The sequence below is a fragment of the Erythrolamprus reginae genome, chromosome 5 (genome assembly GCF_031021105.1).
Source record: "Erythrolamprus reginae isolate rEryReg1 chromosome 5, rEryReg1.hap1, whole genome shotgun sequence".
NCBI classification, from domain to species: Eukaryota; Metazoa; Chordata; class Lepidosauria; order Squamata; family Dipsadidae; genus Erythrolamprus; species Erythrolamprus reginae.
In genome coordinates this window covers 111973310-111998603 of record NC_091954.1, presented here as the reverse complement: position 1 = coordinate 111998603, position 25294 = coordinate 111973310, and the positions used below count along the sequence as shown (strand labels likewise).

At 40.5% G+C, this 25294-nt stretch overlaps 1 protein-coding gene across 1 annotated transcript in view; it reads right to left on the bottom strand.

Annotated features, from left to right (window-relative positions):
* Window positions 1-25294, bottom strand: part of CLCN2 (chloride voltage-gated channel 2) — a 129784-nt gene that overhangs the window by 66563 nt on the left and 37927 nt on the right. The window contains 1 exon segment of the mRNA XM_070753740.1: window positions 8503-8659. Coding sequence (XP_070609841.1) covers window positions 8503-8659 — 157 coding nt within the window.

Below are 25294 nucleotides of genomic sequence, written 5' to 3'. Positions count from 1 at the left end.
TCAAAGGTAGCCCCATGTAGAGAGCGTTACAGTAGTCGAATCTTAAGGTGATGAGGGCATGAGTGACTGTGAGCAGTGAGTCCCGATCCAGGTAGGGCCGCAACTGGTGCACCAGGCGAACCTGGGCAAACGCCCCCCTCGCCACAGCTGAAAGATGGTTCTCTAATGTGAGCTGTGGATCGAGGAGGACGCCCAAGTTGCGGACCCTCTCTGAGGGGGTCAATAATCCCCCCCCAGGGTTATGGATGGACAGGTGGGATTGTCCTTGGGAGGCAGAACCCATAGCCACTCAGTCTTATCAGGGTTGAGTTTGAGTCTGTTGACACCCATCCAGACCCCAACAGCCTCCAGGCACCGCACTTCCACTGCTTCGTCAACTGGAGTTCCATTGGGTAAGTGTTTATTTGTTTGTTTGTTTGTTTGTTTGTTTGTTTGCTTACTTACTTACTTACTTACTTACTTACTTACTTACTTACTTACTTACTTACTTACTTACTTACTTACTTAGTCAAGTACATACTGGTAATATACACAGCTCAAATAAATAAAGGGAACACTCGAAGAACACATTTATTTTATTTTATTTATTTATTAGATTTGTATGCTGCCCCTCTCCGCAGATCCTGGATCTGAGTGAATGAAATATTATCATTGAATACTTTGTTCTTTGTTGAATGTGCTGACCACAGGTGAAATTGATTGTCAATCAGTGTTGCTTCCTAAGTGGACATTTTGATTTCACAGAAGTTTGATTTATTTGGAGTTATATTGAGCTTTTTAAGTGTTCCCTTTATTTTTTTGTGTGCAGTATACATAGATATTGCATTGTTTATATCTATAAAATGAGTATTGATAAGAGGGAAAATTAGGATAGGAACAGTAGGCACGCTGGTGCATTTATGTATACCCCTCACTATCCTCCTAAATTCTTGGTTGCTTCTCTACTGATTAGTTTCCATCCCTTGTTTCTTGTCTTACACTCAGGTGATTGGGAGAATAGGTTGGTTCCTTCTTTTTTGTGGTAGCCCCATAGATATTGAAACACTGCTATCATGTCTCCTCAGGTCCTCCTGGGTGTTTCCAATTCTCACAACTGTCCTTCATGTAGCAGAATGGTCTAAAACCTGACAACTTCAAATCTCCACCACTAAATGCTCTGTCTTACATGTTGGTAAAAAGAATCAGAATACTAAATATAAACTTGGAGGAATTGAACTTATTGATAACCCTCAATCTGTCAAAAACCTTGGAGTACTCATATCCAATGACCTAAGTCCTAGAGCCCACTGCAACAACATTGCCAAAAAGGCTTTAAGAGTTGTTAACCTAATCCTTCGCAGCTTCTTCTCTGGTAATTTTGAACTGCTAACAAGAGCTTACAAAACATTGGTCAGACCAATCCTAGAATACAGCTTGCCTGTATGGAAACCACATTGCATATCTGACATCAACACAATTGAGAGAGTCCAGAAATATTTCACAAGGAGAGTCCTTCACTCCTCTTCTCACAACAAAATACCTGACTCCGCCAGACTTGAAATTCTTGGTTTAGACAACTGACAACTCCGTCCTCTCCGTTCCGACTTAATTATAGTTCATAAAATCATATACCAAAATGTCCTACCTGTTAACGACTACTTCACCTTCAACCGCAACAAAACACGAGCACGGAATCGATTTAAACTAAATGTCAACCGCTCCAAACTTGACTGCAAAAAATACAACCTCAGCAAGAGAGTAATCAACGTCTGGAATGCACTACCTGATTCTGTGGCTTCTACTCCTAACCCCAAAACCTTAAACCTTAGACTATCTACAATTGATCTCTCCCCCTTTCTAAGAGGTCTGTAAGGGGCGTGAATAAGCGCACCATTGTGCCTACCGTCCCTGTCCAATAGTCTACTTTTTATCATTACTTATCTAATGTTTTATATGTACAAATTATCACCCTATAATTGTTTGACAAACAAACAAACAAATAAATAAATAAATAAATAAATAAATAAGTTTTTGCCTTAGTTCCTTAATCATCTCTGTTGCATGAGACTGCCTAAGACAGGAGTCGGCAACTTGTGGCTCTGCAGCTACATGTGGCTCTTTCATTCCTCTACTGCAGCTTCCTCTCACTCAAAATATGCATCACAACCATTAATGTGCGACCCTCGTCAGCATGCAATTTATAGAGCATTTTGTGACCCTTCTTTTTTTTGGGGGGGGGGGGAGTTCAAAATGTTTTTGTTGCATGCAGAAATAAAAATTTGTTTTCTCTGTAGCTGTTCATTGATTTCACAAATGCAACATCTCAGACATCAACACCCTTGAAAATGTCCAAAGATATTTCACCATAAGAGCCCTTCACTCCTCCACTCGAAACAGAATACCCTACGAAAATAGACTAACAATCCTGGGTCTAGAAAGCTTAGAACTACGGTGCCTAAAACACGATTTGAGTATTGCCCACAAGATCATATGCTGCAACGTCCTACCGGTCAATGACTACTTCAGCTTCAACCGCAACAACACAAGAGCATGCAACAGATTCAAACTTAATACGAACCGCTCCAAACTTGACTGTAAAAAATATGATTTCAACAATCGAGTTATCGAAGCGTGGAACTCATTACCGGACTCAATTGTGTCAACCCCTAACCCCCAATATTTCTCCCTTAGACTCTCCATGATTGACCTCTCCAGGTTCCTAAGAGGCCAGTAAGGGGCGTACATAAGTGCACTGGTGTGCCTTTCGTCCCCTGTCCAGTTGTCTTTCCTTTCTCTCACATATCATATATATTTTCTTTCTTTCATATATCCTCTCCTCTAAGTTCACTTTCACCCTTATATATATTACTACATGTCTATTTTTCTTCCTATGTATTTGTGTATTGGACAAATGAATAAATAAAATAAATACGTAGCATAAAGGTAAAAAACAATATGTGTAGCGCTAGCTTCATTTTAGATGTGAAAGGTTTTTGTGGCTCCCTGTGTTTTCTTTGCTGTGGGAAACGGGTCCAAATGGCTCTTTTAGAGTTTAAGGTTGCCGACCCCTGGCCCAAGAAATTGTCCTTTTTTTTTTTTTGCACTGTTATGTAATATAACCTTAATGAGGAGGTAGATTTCATAATAACTAAAAGAAATCAAAAGTTTCTTTCAAAGTACATTGAACTAAGACTTATACTCTGAAACTCCACTGGGGTTCATTCAGCAAAAATAATTAGAGTGACTCGTTGGCCAAAATTCTAAGCAAGTTTGCCCATTTCCAGATATTATGTAGGCTACCTTAATCAGGCTCCGTTCCTGCCCCTTCACTCAAGCCATTCATGTAATCCCTGGAAGGCCACCAAAATCGACTGCCAAACTCTCTAACTTCAATGCGAAAGAAGGGGAAAGTTATTAAACCCCTCAGGGAACGAGCTTAATGAATTGCATCTAATTTGTTAACCATCAGAAAACAAATTGGAACAAATTTCAACTGATGTTTTTGCTCTGCGACTGATCATTTGGGGGCAACATAGTAATATAATAATATTACTTACTTACTTACTTACTTACTTACTTACTTACTTACTTACTTACTTACTTAGATTTCTATGCTGCCCTTCTCAACTGACACAGGGTAGGGATTTGATATATTATATTATATTATATTATATTATATTATATTATATTATATTATATTATATTATATTATATTATATTACATTACGAGTAGGGTAGGGTAGAGTAGAGTAGAGTAGAGTAGAGTAGAATAGAATAGAATAGAATAGAAGAGTTGGAAGGAACCCCTACACCACTACAGATGAATGGTTATCCAACATAATAATAATAATAATAATAATAATAATAATAATAATAATAATAATAATAATAATAAGATTTGTATGCCGCCCCTCTCCGAAGACTCGGGGCAGCTCACAACAATGATAAAAACAATATTATAGTGGCACATTCTTGTAGCCTGTCTTTGGACCCATTCAATTTGATCCATATCTTTTTGTAGGTGAGGTCTCCAGAACTCAACACAGTCTTCCAAATGGGGTCTCACCAGCGCTCTATACAGTGGGATCACTGTCTCCCTCTTCCTGCTTGTTATACCTCTAGCTATGCAGCCAAGCATTCTACTTGCTTTCCTTACCGCCTGACTGCATTCTTCACTCATTTTGAGACTGTCAGAAATCACTACCTTTAAATCCTTCTCTTCTGAAGTTTTTGCTAGCACAGAACTGCCAATACAATACTCAGATTGATTGACTTCTGCTGATCATTGGCTGCCAGCATTTTGGCAGATTGAATCTCACCAGGCTCAAGGTTGACTCAGCCTTCCCTCCTTTCAAGGTCAGTAAAATGAGGACCCAGATTTTTGGGGGCGATAGGCTGACTCTCTTTAAACCGCTTAGAGAAGGCTGTAAAAGTGGTATATAAGTCTAAATGCTATTGTTATCTGGCTGACCGGTGCTGCCTGGGAAGAGATCGGTCCCAAATTCTGACTTCATGAGTGAGCCTACAGTCGGCCATCCTCTTGCCCCATTGCTGTGACAGCTGTTGGAAGCCAACAGCTGGACCCAGAGGTTGGGGGGCTAAGGCATGGATGTACCTCTGGGTAGGAAAACAGTCTCTGCCCATCTGGTCACAGGAGGTGGCCGTTAGAGCAAAGGAAAGGAACGCGGTCATGGCCAAGGCCACCCCAGGACAGAGGAGTCTGGACACGGTCCATCTCCTGCGGCTGCCCCCGCGAGTTGGCAACTTTTAACAGGGAAACAGCCTCAAGGACAAAGCAAGCTGTGACTGCAGCAGTTGCTAAGTGATTTAGGAAGGAGGCAGATCCCACAGACAATGTGTGTTTGTGTGTTTCTCTCTCTCTCTCTCTCTCTCCCTCCTTCCCTCCCTCTCTCCCTCTCTCCCTCTTTCCCTCCCTCTCTCCTTTCCTTCTTCTCTCTCTCTCTCCTTCCCTCTCTCTCTCTCCCTCCTTTCCTCTTTCTCTCCCTCCTTCCCTCCCCCCTCTCCCTCCCTCTCCAGACTATACAGATTGAGTTCATTTAGTCTTTCCTGATACGTTTTATGCTGAAGACCTTCCACCATTCTTGTAGCCCGTCTTTGGACCCGTTCAATTTTGTCAATATCTTTTTGTAGGTGAGGTCTCCAGAACTGGACACAGTATTATTCCAAATGTGGTTTCACCAGCGCTCTATATAAGGGGATCACAATCTCCCTCTTCCTGGATGGAACCAGGAATGGAACCAATATGCAGTACTGCCTTCTAACCATTGCACCACCGAGTCTCAGGCTTGAATAGGAGGTACGACTAGAAGACCTCCAAGGTCCCTTCCAACTTTGGTGCTCTCCTGTATACTCAATTTTAAGCCTCCCCTTCTGAGGAGAAGAATGAGGTTTAGCGTGTTGTATAAACCCAGCCCTTTCAGTTCATGCACAGTTCAGGATACCCCAAACACTGTATGAACACAACCACATGCATTTCTTTCTGAACCCCGAGCCAATTTCCCAACACCAGACCGAGCTGCCATCCCCATTCTCCCAGAACAGAATGGTTAATCTGCATGAAACTGGGGACAAAGGTAATCGTGATCCGATATATCTGCAAGGTATCAGATTAAATTCTTCCGCACAATCCTTCCTTTGACAGCGTGACAATGTGTGTATGACAGACTTGTGAGCAGGGGCTTCTCTTAGCCTTAATGTTCTACCGTTCTACAGAGGAATCATTGAGTCTGTCATCTGCACCTCTACCACTGTCTGGTTTGGTTCTGCAACCCAACAAAACATAGAAACATAGAAGTCTGACGGCAGAAAAAGACCTCCTGGTCCATCTAGTCTGCCCTTATACTATTTTCTCTATTTTATCTTAGGATGGATCTATGTTTATCCCAGGCATGTTTAAATTCAGTTACTGTGGATTTATCAACCACGTCTGCTGGAAGTTTGTTTCAAGGATCTACTACTCTTTCAGTAAAATAATATTTTCTCTTGTTGCTTTTGATCTTTCCCCCAACTAACTTCAGATTGTGTCCCCTTGTTCTTGTGTTCACTTTCCTATTAAAAACACTTCCCTCCTGGACTTTATTTAACCCTTTAACATATTTAAATGTTTCGATCATGTCCCCCCTTTCCCTTCTGTCCTGCAGACTATACAGATTGAGTTCATTAAGTCTTTCCTGATAAGTTTTATGCTTAAGACCTTCCACCATTCTTGTAGCCCGTCTTTGGACCCGTTCAATTTTGTCAATCTCTTTTTGTAGGTGAGGTCTCCAGAACTGGACACAGTATTCCAAATGTGGTCTCACCAGCACTCTATATAGCGGGATCATAATCTCCCTCTTCCTGCTTGTTATACCTCTAGCTATAACAAGATCGACACAGACTTCAGAGGAGAATCAGAGACAACAATGGCTGCCAACCTGCCTTCCATTGAGAACCTGTATACTGCACGAGTCAAAAAGAGGGCCGTGAAAATAATTACTGACCCTCGCATCCTGGACATAAACTATTTCAACTCCTTCCCTCAAAACGTCACTACAGTGCACTGCACACCAAGACAACTAGACACAAGAACAGGTTTTTTCCCCCGGACGGCATCACTCTGGTAAACAAATAATTCCCTCAACACTGTCAAACTATTTACTAAGTCTGCACTACTATTACTACTATCACCCATTTGCTCCCATTTATGACTGTATGACTGTGACTTGCAGCTTGTATCCTTAAGATTTTTTATTAATATTGATGGTTTCCTCGTTGCTTATTTGACCCCTATGACAATCATTAAGTGTTGTACCCCATGATTCTTGACAAATATATCGTTTTCTTTTATGTACACTGAGAGCATAGGCACCAAAGACAAATTCCTTGTGTGTCCAATCACACTTGGCCAATAAAGAATTCAATTCTGTTCTATTCTGTTCTGTTCTATTCCAATTCTATTCTATTTTTATTCTATTCATTATTCTATTCTATTCTATTCTATTCATTATTCTATTCCAATTCTAATTCTATTCATTATTCTATTCCAATTCTAATTCTATTCATTATTCTATTCTATTCTATTCCAATTCTAATTCTATTCTATTCATTATTCTATTCTATAAAGAATATATTCAATTCTGTTCTGTTCTATTCTATTCTATTCCAATTCTATTCTATTCATTATTCTATTCTATTCATTATTCTATTCTATTCTATTCCAATTCTAATTCTATTCATTATTCTATTCTATTCCAATTCTAATTCTATTCTATTCATTATTCTATTCTATTCTATTCCAATTCTAATTCTATTCATTATTCTATTCTATTCCAATTCTAATTCTATTCTATTCTATTCTAATTCTATTCATAATTCTATTCTATTCTATTCCAATTCTAATTATATTCTATTCATTATTCTATTCTATTCTATTCCAATACTAATTATATTCATTATTCTATTCTATTCTATTCCAATTCTAATTATATTCTATTCATTATTCTATTCTATTCTATTCTATTCTATTCCAATTCCATTCTATTCCAGGTGTGGAAACACCCATGTGCTATTGTGCAATTGTGCTCGCGCCCTTTTGGTAACCAAGCAAGAAAAGGTTTCACCACTATTGGTGTAGGATCTGCTGCAGGAGTAGGTTCCTGCTTGGTTCACACAACATACTTAACCCTTTGGGTCCCTTCGGAGCAGGGATGGCAAATCTTTTTTTGCTTGGGTGCCAAAAGGGCACGTACGTGCTCACACCCATAAAGCAATGCCCTCTCCCCTGCGCATATGTGCACAACCTCTCCATGTTTCCCCTACAGCACCTTTCGGCCTTCCGGAGGGGAGCGGGGAGGTTGGGTTTAACTACTCTACTACATACTTGCACTGTCTTGTAAACACATCTCTATGGTCAGGTCGCAATTAACTGACCAGTGTGTCACCTTTTGATGACCAAAAGGGGCAAATACCCGGCAGGCTATATAACCCTCTGCAGAGTAGATGCTCCCCCTTCCTTCTCCTCTACCTCTTCTACCTTCTTCTTCTGAATTTCTGTGTGTGCTCCATTGTCCTCGGCTGAGGACACATGTGTGAGATGAAATCCAAAGCCATCCTCACACATGGGACCATCCAGAAGTTATTAATATGGACTGGAACATAAACTTATCTGCCTGCAATCTATCAATGGCATGAATCAACATCATTGGAAGTAAAGATTGTATTTTTTCATCTTTATGAAGGAGTGGTCATTCATTGCTAACAAATGGGATTCTGAACCACGTGTTATTTCTTGCCATGCTAACTCTGCTGCAAATTAAGCCAGCTGAACTCTGCTAATACAAATAATATTAATAATAATCAAAATAGCCAACAGTTTTCATCTTCTCCAGCCGGTAGATGGCGGAAAATGGATGCAACGCCCAACTGGAAGTTCATTTCTGAACTTAGGGTAGGCCTGTTGGGTCCATTTTTTACCATGAATCTTGGGGACGGAAAGAAAGGGCCCATACGAAACAAGCTACTTACTACGGCAACAAGCACAGCGGCCGTGGTCATACTCCAGAAACTCGGAGGGCCGCAGCCGCTCCTTCGGGGAGAATTTCCAGCGTTCCTCCTGCAGCCGGACACGAGCCGCTTCATCCTTGGCAAATGCTCCCAGGTCCTGGGTGTAGCGTCCATACATCTGGTGGGAAAAGAGAAAGCGGTTGGTCAAGGATGCCGCCAGGGAGGTCAGGAGAAGACGGCTTGGTCCACCTCCGTGCAGAGGTCAAGGGGGAGTGTGAACCTGTCTCGGGGACCCGGCAAAGAGATGCGAGCCCAGAAGTCTGTCTCTTTCCCTTAGATCAGTGGTTCTCAACCTGGGGGTCGAATGACCATTTCACGGGGGTCGCCTGAGACCCTGGGAAAAGACAAATTTCTCCTGGTATTAGGGACTAAAGCTTCTATTCTGGCAGCCTCCTTGCCTTTCGTAAGCTCCTTAAAACCCACCTCTGTCATCAGGCATGGGGGAATTGAGATATTCCCTTCCCCATAGGCTTATAAAATTTATGTTTGCTTTTAATAATGGGGCTTTTAGTGTTTCTTTTAAATTATTAGATTTGTTATATATTGTTTATTATTGCTGTGAGCCGCCCCGAGTCTACAGAGAGGGGCGGCATACAAAATAAATAAATAAATAAATAAATAAATAAATAAATAAATAAATAAATAAATAAATAAATAAATAAATAAATAAATAAATAAATAAATAAATAAATAAATAAATAAATAAATGAATGAATGAATGAATGAAATAAACAAACAAACAAACAAACAAACAAACAAATAAAGTATGGTATGTCTGTATGTATGATTGGTTTCTTAAATTGGGGTTTTTTACATTACTTTTAATATTAGATTTGTTCATATTGTTTTTTTACTGTTGTTAGCTGCCCCGAGTCTACGGAGAGGGGCGGCATACAAATCTAATAAATGAATGAATGAATGAATGAATGAATGAATGAATAAATAAATAAATAAATAAATAAATAAATAAATATTTTTACAATCCGACCAATCAGGCCTTTACAGTGGGGGCGTCTCTCTGACCTTCCTGCCAATCAGCTTAAAGCTGTGTTGGGAGGATTGGCGCTAGACTTATGGCTGGGGGTCACCACAACATGGGGAACTGTATTAAGGGGTCACGGCCTCCTTCCTTCTTTCTTTCTTAGATTTCTATGCCGCCCTTCTCAAGGCGACTCAGGCTGGTGTTAGCTTTAGATGCTGGGCATCCTTGTATAGGTTGCCAATGGTGGGTCTGGGGTCAGAGGAGATATTCAGTCGATTCACACCAGTTCAAACTGGTAGTGGAAATTGTGGGCCCACCCACGCCCTGGCTGTATCCTGTCCGATTTAAGCACATTTTGAAGCAAAGCGCATGTGTGGAGCGCCCCACGTCATCACATTTACGAACCAGTAAGGAAGGTCAGTAAACACCTCTACCGAGGGTCAATTTCGGTTTCCTCTTCCTTCTTTGATCCTGTCATAGTATGTGAGGAAGACCTTGGGATTCAGAGGAAGGAAACCCTACCAAGGGTATGGCCGGATAAGAGACAGCATCACTGGTCAGAAAAGACCCTCCCTAGTTTCTCAAGCTCTAAAAGGAGATGGTGATAGAACTCTACTTTCAGACTTGCAATAACAACAACAACAACAAGGTTGGAGAGGACCTTGGAGGTCTTCTAGTCCAACCCCCTGCTTAGGCAGGAAACCCTACACTACTTCAGACAGATGGTTAGGCAACATCTGCTTAAAAACTTCCAGTGTTGGGGCATTCACAACTTCTAGAGGCAAGCTGTTCCACTGATTAATTGTTCTGACTGTCAGCAAATTTCTCCTTAGTTTTAAGTTACTTCTCTCCTTGTTTAGTTTCCATCCATTGCTTCTTGTTCCACCCTCGGGTGCTTTGCAGAATAGGTTGACTCCTTCTTTGTGGCAGCCCCTGAGATATTGGAAGACTGCTATCATGTCTCCCTTGGTCCTTCTTTTCATTAAACTAGCCATGCCCAGTTCCTGCAACCGTTCTTCATATATTTTAGCCTCCACTCCCCTAATCATCTTTGTTAGAAACATAGAACAGTGTTTTTCAACCAGTGTGCCGCGGCACACTAGTGTGCCGTGAGACATGGTCAGGTGTGCCGCGAAGGTCAGAGAGAGAAAGAAAGCAAGAGAGAGAGAGAAAGAAAGCAAGAGAGAGAAAGAGAACAAGAGAGAGAGAAAGCAAGAGAGAGAGAGAGAGAGAAAGAAAGCAAGAGAGAGAAAGAGCGAGAGAGAGAAAGAAAACAAGAGAGAGAGAGAAAGCAAGAGAGAGAGAGAAAGAAAGCAAGAGAGAGAAAGAGCGAGAGAGAGAAAGAGAACAAGAGAGAGAGAGAGAAAGCAAGAGAGAGAGAAAGAAAGAGAGAGAAAGAAAGAAAGAAAGCAAGAGAGAGAAAGAGCGAGAGAGAGAAAGAGAACAAGAGAGAGAGAGAAAGCAAGACAGAGAGAAAGAGAACAAGAGAAAGAAAGCAAGAGAGAGAGAAAGAGAGAAAGAAAGCAATAGAGAGAGAGAGGGAGGGAGGGAGGGAAGGAGAGAGAGAGAAAGACATAGAGGGAAGTAGGGAGGGAGAGAGAAAGAGAGCAAAAAAGAGAGGAAGGAAGGAAGAGAAAGAAAGAGGGATGGAGAGAGAAAGAAGGAAGGGAGAGAAAGAGGGAGGGAGAGAGAAATAGAGCGAAAGGGAGGAAGAGAGAGATAATTTTTATGTCCAAACTGTTTTTAGCCCCCACCCTCCCCTGCTCAATGTGCCCCAGGGTTTCGTAAATGTAAAAAATGTGCCGCGGCTCAAAAAAGGTTGGAAATCACTGACATAGAAACATAAAAGTCTGACGGCAGAAAAAGACCCCACGGTCCATCTAGTCTGCCCTTATACTATTTTCTGTATTTTATCTTACAATGGATATATGTTTATCCCAGGCATGTTTAAATTCAGTTACTGTGGATTTATCTACCATGTTGTCGCTCTTCTCTGCACTGTTTCTAGAGTCTCAACATCCTTTTTGCATCGTGGCAACCAAAACTGAGTGCAGCATTCCAAGTGTGGCCTTACCAAGGCCTTATAAAGTGGCATTAACTCTTCACATGATCTTGATTCTATCCCTCTGTTAATGCAGCCAAGAACTGTGTTGGCTTTTTTGGCAGCTGCTGCACACTGGTGGCTCCTATTTAAATGGTTGCCCACTAGGACTCCAAGACCCCTCTCACAGTTACTACTCTTGAGCAATGTACCTGTGCGTTTTGTTTTTCTCACCTACATGGAGAACCTGACTTTTTTCACCATTGAATTTCATTTTGTTAGATAGCGCCCATTGTTCAAGGTTCTGTTATTGTGGCTTCACAATGAAATTCAATAAATAAGAACGAGCTTATCTGCTGGTGCTCCCTCTCTGATCTACCAGGAAATGCTAACAGAACCTTAACTATCGCTTATCTTAAACCGAGAGAGGAAGCAAAGGGTCAGATGGAAGGCAAACATTTGGAGCTGTCAGTGCCAGGGACCAGTGTATAATCCACTCTTGCAGTGGCAAACTAGCATCGGACACTTAGCATATTTTTCAGAGTATAAGACACGCCTTTTTCCTCCCTGATAATTTATATTCTGAATGTAGCTTTTTTTTCCAGCCCTAACTAGCTGCTAAGAATCCTCCCAGCTCTCACCTTGCAAGCTCTTTCATTGTTACTCTCTACTAAGAATGTTTTCCAAGCCCTAAGTCTTTGCAGGGGTTTTTTCATTGCTCTAACTTGCTCCGAATAAATATCTTTCCAGCCCTAACCAGATGCTAACAATCTTCCCAGCTCTTACCAACTTGCAAGCTCTTTCATTGTTACTCTCTGCTAAGAATGTTTCCCAAACCCTAAGTCTTTGCAGGGTTTTTTCATTGCTCTAACTTGCTCCGAATAAGTTTCTTTCCAGCCCTAACCAGATGCTAACAATCTTCCCAGCTCTTACCAGCTTGCAAGCTCCTTCATTGTTACTCTCTACTAAGAATGTTTTCCAAGCCCTAAGTCTTTGCAGGGCTTTTTCCATTGCTCTACTTGCTCCGAATGTTTCTTTCCGCGTGCTACCGATATTCCCAGCTCTTACTGGCTTGCAAACTCTTTCATTGTTACTCTCTCCGAATAGTTGTTTTAAAGTCCTAACCAGGGGATAAAATAATGTGTTGAAGCTGACTAGACTGAGAATGCTAGCCAGATGAATACCTGGAAAGCAGATTCCTTTCCTTATTTTCCTTCCCAAAAACTAAGGTGCGTCTTATACTCTGAAAAATATGATAATTCTTCTTTATTTGATCAATTGGAATTCAGCTTTATGCAATGGTAGGGAGAAAGCTTTTTAGGAGTGGGGAGGTGAATTTAGAGGGAGGGGAACCATTCAGGGTCAGCCCCTACCCACCTGGAATTTAGGAAGAATTTTGTGTATTTATTTATTTATTGAAGTTTACCCCGAAAAAGCACTTGGGTCTACAATGTCCCTGAGGTTTAACAAAAAGAGACGATGCCATTCTGGTTGTATCTGCCTCATGTGGTACAGATAGTCCCCAACTTACAACAATCCATTTAGTAACTCTTCAAAGTTACAATGGCGCTGGGAAAAAAGGGACTTACGACCGATTCTCACACTTACAACCACTGGCTCATCCTCATGGCCATGTAATCAAAATTTGAGCGCTTAGCAATCGATTCACACTTATGATGATTCGAGTGACATGTGATTCCTTTTTTTGACCTCCTCACAAGTAAAGTCAATGGGGAAGCCAGGCTCACTTAATAACCCTGTTAGACTAACTTCAAGACCAGGCAATTATGATTTATGGTTTATGATTTATGATTTATGATTATCATAGCAAACCACCATTGCTCTACATGTATGTTACTCATCTAATGCTGCCTCTTCCAAACCTAGTTTTGTCTCCTGGGTCTGCCACCAATTCATTTTCAATTTTATCCCCAAATTAACCACTATAGCTTAAGTTCTAAAATATTTGTTGACTCTCATGCCTCTTAATTCTAAGCCGAATTTCTCCCTCCCATCATTTAATATCTTTATTCAAAAATAAGAAAGTGAGAAAGGAGCTATAACAGAGAGAGAGAAATTAGGAATGTGGGAATCAGGGCATTTAGAAATTTATCTGTCGGTCCGTCCATCCATCCATCCATCCATCCATCTATCTATCTATCTATCCATCCATCCATCAATCAATTTATTGGATTTATACGCCACCCCTCTCTAAGGACTCAGGGTGGCTTACAACACATGAAAGAAACAATAAAATACAGCAGGCTAAATCCAATTAATTAAAACTAACAAAACTACTCTAAAATCCTAATTATATTAAAACTCAATCATACGCATACAAATAAAAACCATACACAACATTCGTTGGCCAGGGTGCTAAGGTCTAATCGCCCCAAGCTTGACGACATAAGTGAGTCTTAAGATTCTTACTAAAGGCAAGGAGGGTGGGAGCAGTGTGAATCTCCAGGGGAGCTGATTCCAGAGGGCCGGGCCCCCACAGAGAAGGCCCTGCCAAGCGACATTGTCTAGTTGACGGGACCTGGAGAAGGCCGACTCTGTGGGACCTAACCGGTCGCTGGGACATCATACAAAATGTTAGAATTAGCTGAAATTTTGGCCTCAATTGTGGTCGTAGGTCGTAGCCTACATGAACTGGCAAACCAGATCCTTGGAAAGGAATGTGATGTTTAAAGTTGTATAATATGGGAGTTCAACAACATCCCCTAAATTTGGAAGCACTTTAAATGCACTGCGCACAAATTGTCACAAAAAGATGTGATGTGTTTCAGAGAAATATTTCTGGGAATTGAAATCCACACATCAAAAACTCGCCAAGGTTGAGGACTGGCTCTTTATCAATGAAAAGACATGGTTTGTGCAGCCAAGGTTTAATTTGATGTTTAGGAGTTTGGGGCATTTGCACAAAATGTTACTTAGTCTTGTACTGCAGAAAAGTAGATACATTTTATTGCTCGTTTGTTTCCCCACTTCTTTCTATTACAGTGTTCTTCTACATCAGGGCTAGCTTTGTTCTTTGTACTTTGTATTGCACAACTAGAGGTATAACAAGCAGGAAGAGGGAGATTGTGATCCCGCTGTATAGAGCGCTGGTGAGACCCCATTAGGAATACTGTGTTCAGTTTTGAAGACCTCACCTACAAAAAGATATGGATAAAATTGAACGGGTCCAAAGACGGCTACAAGAATGGTGGAAGGTCTTAAGCATAAAACGTATCAGGAAAGACTTCATGGACTCAATCTGTATAGTCTGGAGGACAGAAGGAAAAGGGGGGACATGATCGAAACATTTAAATATGTTAAAGGGTTAAATAAGGTTCAGGAGGGAGGTGGTTTTAATAGGAAAGGGAACACAAGAACAAGCTGAAGTTAGTTGGGGGAAAGATCAAAAGCAACATGAGAAAATATTATTTTACTGAAAGAGTAGTAGATCCTTGGAACAAACTTCCAGCAGACGTGGTAGATAAATCCACAGTAACTGAATTTAAACATGCCTGGAATAAGCATCCATCCATCCTAAGATAAAATACAGAAAATAGTATAAGGGCAGACTAGATGGACCATGAGGTCTTTTTCTGCCGTCAGACTTCTATGTTTCTATGTTTCTAAGCGGGTAGAGTGCAATATTACAGGCCACTAAAGCTGATTGCTAGATCTGTAGGTCAGCGGTTCAAATCTCACCACCGGCTCAAGGTTTACTCAGCCTTCCACCCTTCCAAGGTGGGTCAAAGGAGAACCCGGATTATGGGGGCAATAGGGTGGCTCTGTTAAACAAAGTGCTATTGCTAACATGTTGCAAGCCGCCCAGAGTCAAAGGAGAGGGCGGCATTAAAAAAAATCGAATAAATAAATAAATATTCTTCACGAGGGCAAAAGGAGTGGAAACCTGATTATGGCAGATGGCAAAAAATAAAAAATAATGCAATTGTTGGAAAGGGGAAATGTACTTTTGCTCAGCTCCCTCTACCCACAAAAGCTGATGGGCTTGAGCACAGGGTTTGTCAAGGCTAAGCAAACACTTTTTCCCCTCCAGGGATGTCGAAAAACCAACAATGCAAGACAGATTAAGCAGTTGTTGGGCTGATCTATAGCCATTGTTCTCCCATACAATGCTTCTCTCAACCAGAAACTGGGCAAATGCTGGGTCAAATCAGGCCAGCCTGAACACCCACCCAAGGCGTCAAAAAGAGGTTATTTTGGACAAGGATGCCAAAACTGCCTCCTGTATCATGGCCCCAGGTTTAGTAAGGGGGCTGGACTGGATGTCCTCTAGGATTTCTTCCAACTCACTTGATAATAATAATAATAATAATAATAATAATAATAATAATAATTATTATTATTATTATTATTATTATTATTATTATTATTATTATTAAATCAAAAAGGAGACAGAAGGACTAATACTGGCGGCACAAGAACAGGCCATTAGAACAAATGCTGTCAAAGCCAGAATTGAAAAATCAACAGACGATCCAAAGTGCAGACTCTGTAAAGAAACAAATGAAACAATCAATCAAATACTCAGCTGCTGCAAAAAGATCGCACAGACTGACTACAAGCATAGAGATGATGCTGTGGCACAGATGATCCACTGGAACTTGTGCCGGAACTACCATTTACCAGTGGCAAAGAACTGGTGGGATCATAAGCCCGAAAAAGTGGTCGAAAATGAGCAAGCAAAACTACTGTGGGACTTCCGACTTCAGACTGACCGAATTCTGAAGCATAACACACCAGACATTGTGATCATGGAGAAAAAGAAAGTATGGATCATCGACATCGCAATCCCAGGAGACAGCAGAATTGAGGAGAAGCAGCTAGAGAAATTAGTGAAATACGAAGATCTAAAAATCAAGCTGCAACGACTCTGGCATAAGCCAGTGAAAGTGGTCCCAGTGGTCCTTGGCACGCTGGGTTCAGTGCCAAAGGATCTCAGCAGATATTTGAAAACCATTGGAATTGACAAAATCTCCATCTGTCAATTGCAAAAGGCCGCTTTACTAGGATCGGCAAACATAATTCACAGCTATATCACTCAGTCTTAGGTGCTTGGGAAGCGCCCGACTGGTGATGAAATACGAAATCCAGCATAGTGATCTCGTTTGCTGTGTTGTACTGACATAATAATAATAATAATAATAATAATAATAATAATAATAATAATAATAATAATAATAATGGAAGAGCCTTCTCTGTGGCAGCCCCGGCCCTCTGGAATCAACTCCCCCCGGAGATTAGAACTGCCCCCACACTCCTTGTCTTTCATAAATTACTCAAGACCCATCTATACCGCCAGGCATGGGGGAGTTGAGACACCTTTCCCCCAGGCTTTTTTTAATATATATATTTATGTTTGGGTATGTATATGTTGTTTTCTTTTTTAAATATGATAGGGTTTTATGTGCTTTTTAATATTAGATTTGTTTTCGCTGGAATATTGCTTTTATTATTGTGAGCTGCCCCAAGTCTTCGGAGAGGGGCGGCATACAAATCTAATAAATTGAATTGAATTGAATAATAATAATATATTAGATTTGTAGGTGAGTTTTCAAGAATTTATGTAAGGCAAAGAGGGTGGGGGCAGTCCTGATCTCCAGTGAGAGTTGGTTCCAGAGGGCTGGGGCCGCCACAGAGAAGGCTCTTCCCCTGGGTCCTGCCAGACAACATTGTTTAGTCGATGGGACTCAGAAAAGGCTCTGTGGGACCTAATCGGTCACTGGGATTTGTGTTTACTTAGGATCTTACTTAGGATATATCAGAGGATCTTTAAAACTTAAAGATAAAGAAGAATGTGATTACTATAAGATCTGGGGAAAGTTTTATGAATGGCTGGAAACTAAAAATAATTGAGGAATAATTTTCTTAATCATTTTTGAAGGAATACATGGTGATTTAATTTTAATTTATTAAAGACTCGGATGATGAAATAAGGATTGGTGACTCCAATGGATAAGGAGTTAACACAGAGATAAAAGGATTAAATTAGATATTGAGTTTTATTAGAGATAGAAAAAGGGAATATAAAGGAATAGATTTTATAATATTGCTATCTGTAGATCAAATATGTCTCATGTGTAGTTAATTTTAATTAATTTAGCAAAGAAGAGGATAAAAAGTATAGGCATTAAAGACATTGTTAGGATTTTTTTCTGAATGTTTAATGTAACAAAGAAATATCATTTATTATCATTTTAGGCACTGATTCTGTGTTTTTTTGTACTGCTTATGTATGCTGGAGAAAAAATAAAGAAAATTTTATAACACGCCCCCACCACCCCGCAAAGGATATATCAGAGCAAGCAACCATAGAAACATAGAAACATAGAAGTCTGACAACAGAAAAAGACCTCATGGTCCATCTAGTCTGCCCTTATACTATTTTCTGTAATTTATCTTAGGATGGATATATATTTATCCCAGGCATGTTTAAATTCAGTTACTGTGGATTTATCTACCACGTCTGCTGGAAGTTTGTTCCAAGCATCTACTACTCTTTCAGTCAAATAAGATTTTCTCATGTTGCTTTTGATCTTTCCCCCAACTAACTTCAGATTGTGTCCCCTTGTTCTTGTGTTCACTTTCCTATTAAAAGCACTTTCCTCCTGGACCTTATTTAACCCTTTAACATATTTAAATGTTTCGATCATGTCCCCCCTTTCCCTTCTGTCCTGCAGACTATACAGATTGAGTTCATTAAGTCTTTCCTGATACGTTTTATGCTTAAGACCTTCCACCATTCTTGTAGCCCGTCTTTGGACCCGTTCAACCAGTATTACATATGGCTAATAGTAATAATAATAATAATAATAATAATAATAATTATTATTATTATTATTATTATTATTAATAATAACAACAACAACAAAAACAGAGTTGGAAGGGACCTTGGAGGTCTTCTAGTCCAACCTCCTGCTTGGGCAGCAGACCCTACACTACTTCAGACAAATGGTTATCTGACATCTTAAAAACTTCCAATGTTGGAGCATTCACAAGTCAGTCAGTCATATCAGGAAATGAACACACTAACCATGGAAATAGAAGAGAAAGAGGAAACATAATTTTATAAAATCTGGGATGACTTGGTACGACTGGTTGAAACACAAAAGTAAAGTGTTACATATATAGACTATAAAGAGATATGTAGATAGATGGGGAGTGGAATGAGTAAAAATTAAGAAGTGTGCTTACATAGATAAGTCAAAGGAACAAGAGTTGTAGTGATACAAAAGATGTATCGATACGCGAAACTGCTAAATAAATAACAACAAATTGTTACATAGTTTGTTAGGTTATGTTATGTAATGTTGATATTATGTCTGCATCTCAGTATATGTGTACTGTATATGTATATATATATATATATTCATGTTGTTTTGTCTTTTAAAATATTCAATAAAAACCTTGAAAATGTTTTTTAAAATAGGCACAGGTATGATTTCATGACATGACCACAATTGAACCCCAAATCTCGAATTAAATTTAATTCAATAACTCAATGCAGGGATCCTCAAACTTAGCAACTTTAATACTTGTGGACTTCAACTCCCAGAATTCTTTAGCCGGCCAGGTATAAACTCCAGCATTTGAGACAAGAGAAACAAGGGAGTGGAGGGAAGAGGAGGGAAGGGGAGGGAAAGAAGAGTAGAGGAAAAGAGGAAAGGAAAGGAAAAGAGAAAAAGAAAGGAGGAAAGGAGGAAAGGAAAGGAGGAAGGGGAAGAAGGAAAGGAAAGGAAAGGAAAAGAGAAAAAGAAAGGAGGAAAGGAAAGGAGGAAGGGGAAGAAGGAAAGGAAAGGAAAGGAAAAGAGAAAAAGAAAGGAGGAAAGGAAAGGAGGAAGGGGAAGAAGGAAAGGAAAGGAAAGGAAAAGAGAAAAAGAAAGGAGGAAAGGAAAGGAGGAAGGGGAAGAAGGAAAGGAAAGGAAAGGAAAGGAAAAGAGAAAAAGAAAGGAGGAAAGGAAAGGAGGAAGGGGAAGAAGGAAAGGAAAGGAAAGGAAAAGAGAAAAAGAAAGGAGGAAAGGAAAGGAGGAAGGGGAAGAAGGAAAGGAAAGGAAAGGAAAGGAAAAGAGAAAAAGAAAGGAGGAAAGGAAAGGAGGAAGGGGAAGAAGGAAAGGAAAGGAAAGGAAAAGAGAAAAAGAAAGGAGGAAAGGAAAGGAGGAAGGGGAAGAAGGAAAGGAAAGAAAAGGAAAGGAAAAGAGAAAAAGAAAGGAGGAAAGGAAAGGAGGAAGGGGAAGAAGGAAAGGAAAGAAAAGGAAAGGAAAAGAGAAAAAGAAAGGAGGAAAGGAAAGGAGGAAGGGGAAGAAGGAAAGGAAAGGAAAGGAAAGGAAAAGAGAAAAAGAAAGGAGGAAAGGAAAGGAGGAAGGGGAAGAAGGAAAGGAAAGGAAAGGAAAGGAAAAGAGAAAAAGAAAGGAGGAAAGGAAAGGAGGAAGGGGAAGAAGGAAAGGAAAGGAAAGGAAAAGAGAAAAAGAAAGGAGGAAAGGAAAGGAGGAAGGGGAAGAAGGAAAGGAAAGGAAAGGAAAAGAGAAAAAGAAAGGAGGAAAGGAAAGGAGGAAGGGGAAGAAGGAAAGGAAAGAAAAGGAAAGGAAAAGAGAAAAAGAAAGGAGGAAAGGAGGAAGGGGAAGAAGGAAAGGAAAGAAAAGGAAAGGAAAAGAGAAAAAGAAAGGAGGAAAGGAAAGGAGGAAGGGGAAGAAGGAAAGGAAAGAAAAGGAAAGGAAAAGAGAAAAAGAAAGGAGGAAAGGAAAGGAGGAAGGGGAAGAAGGAAAGGAAAGAAAAGGAAAGGAAAAGAGAAAAAGAAAGGAGGAAAGGAAAGGAGGAAGGGGAAGAAGGAAAGGAAAGAAAAGGAAAGGAAAAGAGAAAAAGAAAGGAGGAAAGGAAAGGAGGAAGGGGAAGAAGGAAAGGAAAGGAAAAGAGAAAAAGAAAGGAGGAAAGGAAAGGAGGAAGGGGAAGAAGGAAAGGAAAGAAAAGGAAAGGAAAAGAGAAAAAGAAAGGAGGAAAGGAAAGGAGGAAGGGGAAGAAGGAAAGGAAAGAAAAGGAAAGGAAAAGAGAAAAAGAAAGGAGGAAAGGAAAGGAGGAAGGGGAAGAAGGAAAGGAAAGAAAAGGAAAGGAAAAGAGAAAAAGAAAGGAGGAAAGGAAAGGAGGAAGGGGAAGAAGGAAAGGAAAGAAAAGGAAAGGAAAAGAGAAAAAGAAAGGAGGAAAGGAAAGGAGGAAGGGGAAGAAGGAAAGGAAAGGAAAGGAAAAGAGAAAAAGAAAAGAGGAAAGGAAAGGAGGAAGGGGAAGAAGGAAAGGAAAGAAAAGGAAAGGAAAAGAGAAAAAGAAAGGAGGAAAGGAAAGGAGGAAGGGGAAGAAGGAAAGGAAAGAAAAGGAAAGGAAAAGAGAAAAAGAAAGGAGGAAAGGAAAGGAGGAAGGGGAAGAAGGAAAGGAAAGAAAAGGAAAGGAAAAGAGAAAAAGAAAGGAGGAAAGGAAAGGAGGAAGGGGAAGAAGGAAAGGAAAGGAAAGGAAAGGAAAAGAGAAAAAGAAAGGAGGAAAGGAAAGGAGGAAGGGGAAGAAGGAAAGGAAAGGAAGCCTCCAGCTTCCTACAGGTTCAGTAATTTCCAACTTGAGTGACTTCCAAAGAGGAATCCGCCATTCCCTGCATTTTGAGCTACGAGATGTCCTTGCAGCCAAAACTTGTAGTTTGTGGTCCCTGCTGGAGATAACACAATGGCTTTGACCAATGTGCTAGCAAGCCCTGTCTGTCTCCCCCAACTTTCACCACAAAGCCTTGTCCTCATCAGGCCACTTTCACCCTACGCACACAGATGACCTTCTGGAGGCATTCCATGGAGACTTTGTATTTCTGCAAACTTTTGAATTCCCTCCAGACACCGTTCTTTTTATCCCGGGAAAATCCCCCTTTCATTACCCTGGAAATGTCCTTAAACTGTCTAAGTGGAGTCTTCTTTCTTTCTTTCTTTCTTTCTTTCTTTCTTTCTTTCTTCTTTCCTTCCCTCTCTTTCTTTCCCTTGCTTCCACTCTCCCTTCCTTCTTTGTCTCTTTTCATTCCCACCCTCCCTCCCTGCTCCCTCCTTCTTTCCTTTCCTTTTTCTCTCTCTCTTCTTTCTTTTCCTTTCCTTCTTTCCTTTCCATCTCTTTCCTTTCATTCTTTCCTTTCCTTATCTTCTTCTTCTTCTTCTTTCCTTTCTTCTGCTTCCTTTCCTTTCCTTTTTTCTTCCTCCTTTCCTTTCTTTTCCTTTCCTTTCCTTTTCTTCTTTCCTCTCTGTCTCTTTCATTTCCTTCTTTCCTCTTCTTTCTTTTCATTTCTTCTTCCTTTCTTTTCCTTTCCTTTTCTTCCTTTCCATTCCTCTTCTTCCTTTCCTATTTCCTTTCCTCTTCTTCCTTTCCTTTCTTTTCCTTTCCTTCCTTTCCTTTCCTTTCCTTTCCTCCTTTCCTTTCCTTTCCTTTCCTTCCCCTTCCCCTCCTGCCTTCTTTGCTAATCTAAAGATGGTTATGTTTCCCTTGATTTGTGCTGACTGTTATGCCAGGACACGGTGTCCTTCACCCAGGGCAGAAGACAAATCAGACTCTGAAACAGAGGTTGTGTTTTCAGAATTTCAGTGTGCCAGGATGTTGCAACCATCAGTGATTTATACACCCTGTCTACAATCTTTTATTTTCAATCTACTTCTAATTAGTGTTGGGCGAACTGAACCTGCACAATTCGGGTCCATACCGAATTTTGTGGTGTTCGGCATACCAGACCCGAACCCGATTTTTTTAAAACATGTTTATTTTTACGTGAAAAGACCTCCCTTTGAAGGAGCTGGGGAATCCCTCCCACGAAGAGATTCTTGGGGCGGAGCTTTGACGTCACGTATACCGGCAGGTTGCTAAGGATGTCAAGGTGATCACTTCCTGGATTCCTGCAGTAAGTAACTTGAATGTGTATTCAAGTTACTTACTGCAGGAATCCAGGAAGTGATCACCTTCTGAAGAGCTATGCGTGCATGGGTGTGTATACATACACATACAGTTTATATACTAGATAATGTATATTTTTTATGCCTGTGTACAATATGTATACAGTGTTCCCTCGATTTTTGCGGGTTCAAACTTCGCGAATAGCCTATACCACGGTTTTTCAAAAAATATTAATTAAAAAATACTTTGCGGTTTTTTTTCTATACCACGGTTTTTCCTGACCGATGACATCATACGTCATCGCCAAACTAATAATTTTTGCAAATAAATAACAAAAAATAATTATTATTGTTAATAATTAATTATGTTTATAAATATCAGGATCACTAAGTGTCTTATTCAATGGTGAGTACCAGTAATAATGGTGAGTAAATGGTTGTTAAGGGAATGGGAAATGGTAATTTAGGGGTTTAAAGTGTTAAGGGAAGGCTTGTGATACTGTTCATAGCCAAAAATGGTGTATTTACTTCCGCATCTCTACTTCGTGAAAATTCGACTTTCGTGGGCGGTCTCGGAACGCATCCCCCGCGGAAATCGAGGGAACACTGTATACACACATGGGATATATACACAGAATTAAATAGTATATTTTGGGTGTTCAGTAATAGTAAATAGGGAAATTGTCTCTCTGAGGCGAGGAGAGGCTGGGCACCCTAACCCTAAACCAAGCCCTTGAGGTGGGTGATGTCAAGTTGACCACCTTTAAGCCAGTCACATGACCTTTAAGCCACTCCCCAGTCACATGATCAGCAAGCCATACCCACAGTGTGGTAGTTAAAATTTGCAGCCCTTCACCGGGCAATATGCTTACTCTCTGTAAACCACTTAGAGAGGGCTGTCACTTCTTTCTTCATTGCTATGACATTGCACCACATGATTCTCGACAAATGTACCTTTTTCTTTTATGTACACTGGGAGCATCTGCACCAAAGACAAATTCCTTGTGTGTCCAATCGCACTTGGCCAATAAGGAATTCTATTCTATTCTTCTTACATAATGTTGTAATACCTAAAAACGTCTGCGCTATACGCAGATTTCTGTTCTTCTCACATTTTCTTTCTTTTCTTTTCATACTTTTATTCCCCCCCCCCCGTTTTACCAACCCCCCCCTTTTTACTAATCTCGTACCTTTTTGTCTTTACTTTTCACATTTATAAAATATTTTCATTTACAGTGATACCTCATCTTACAAACACCTCGTCATGCAAACTTTTCGAGATACAAACCCAGGATTTAAGATTTTTTTGCCTCTTCTTAAAAACTATTTTCACCTTACAAACCCACCGCCGCCGCTGGGATGCTCCGCCTCCGGACGTCCGTTGCCAGTGAAGTTCCCGTTTTTGCACTGCTGGGATTTCCCTGAGGCTCCCCTCCATGGGAAACCCTACCTCTGGACTTCCGTGTTTTTGTGATGCTGCAAGGGAATCCCAGCGGGGGAATCCCAGCAGTGCAAAAACGGGTGCTTCACTGGCAACGGAAGTCCAGAGGTGGGGTTTCCCAGCGAGGGGAGCCTCAGTGAAATCGCAGCATCGCAAAAACACAGAGGTCCAGAAGTGGGGTTTCGAGGACTTCGGTGTTTTTGCCAGCGAAGCGCTCGTTTTTGCGATGCTGGGATTTCCCTGCTTGGATTCCCCTGCAGCATCACAAAAACACGGAAGTCCGGAGGTGGGGTTTCCCATGGAGGGGAGCCTCAGGGGAATCCCAGCAGCACAAAAACGGGAGCTTTGGCTGGCAAAAGGGGTGAGTTTTGGGCTTGCACGCATTAATTGCTTTTCCATTGATTCCTATGGGACACATTGTTTCGTCTTAAAAACTTTTCACCTTAAGAACCTCGTCCCGGAACCAATTAAGTTTGTAAGACAAGGTATCACTGTATTTGCTATCACCTAACATATATAGATATATACAAATATTTGAAATTGATAAATTGTTGAAACGAGATGTAAGATTCATTATTATAACTTAAGATATAGTTGATAATAGTAAGGATATTGTTTATTTACATTGTTTAAGAAACACAATAACGATGTTAAGAAATATATGTGCTATGATTTATAAATGTACAATGTATAATGTTATTACTTCCCCAAATTTCTCGATTGTGTATCCCCTTTCCCCCTTTTTTCTTTCTCTTCTGTTCATCCTTCCTTTCCCCCCTACTTCCCTTTTTCTTTTTCTTTATATTTATAAAGTATATATTTTTTTAAAAAATAAATTAAAAAAAAAAGAATTCTATTCTATCCTATCCTATCCTATCACACTGAGAAGGGTCTAAATAAGTCTAAGTGCTATTGCTATCGCTATCTCTGCTGATTCCAGGGCTTTTATATTTCCTTTCTCGCCCCACACCAATCTGTGCCCTCCTCAGGGTGCGACTTTGATTTCGAACAGCCCCGCTGGCCTTTGCAATGAAGCCCTTGGCTTGTTTTCCAGCAAACAATGGCTTGAAACAACACAGGCAAGGTAGAATTTGAGAATTGCTGACTTCAGTGGAGAAAGCAGCATGGCTGGAGGGCAGGGGGCACAGGGGGGTGGCCTGGCCTTCTGCCTAAGGAGGAAGTGTGGAAAGGTCTAACACTGAATCTCCTCCTTTGAAGCTGAAGGAAAAACTGAATGCAGACCTTTTTAAAATAAATTTTATCAATTTTTAAAAATAATAACGGATGCACACTACATAAAACACAATGCAATAGTGATGCGTGCTCCCACCACCCAACACCATTCATTCAAATCCCTCCACCAAAATGAGGGTGTACCT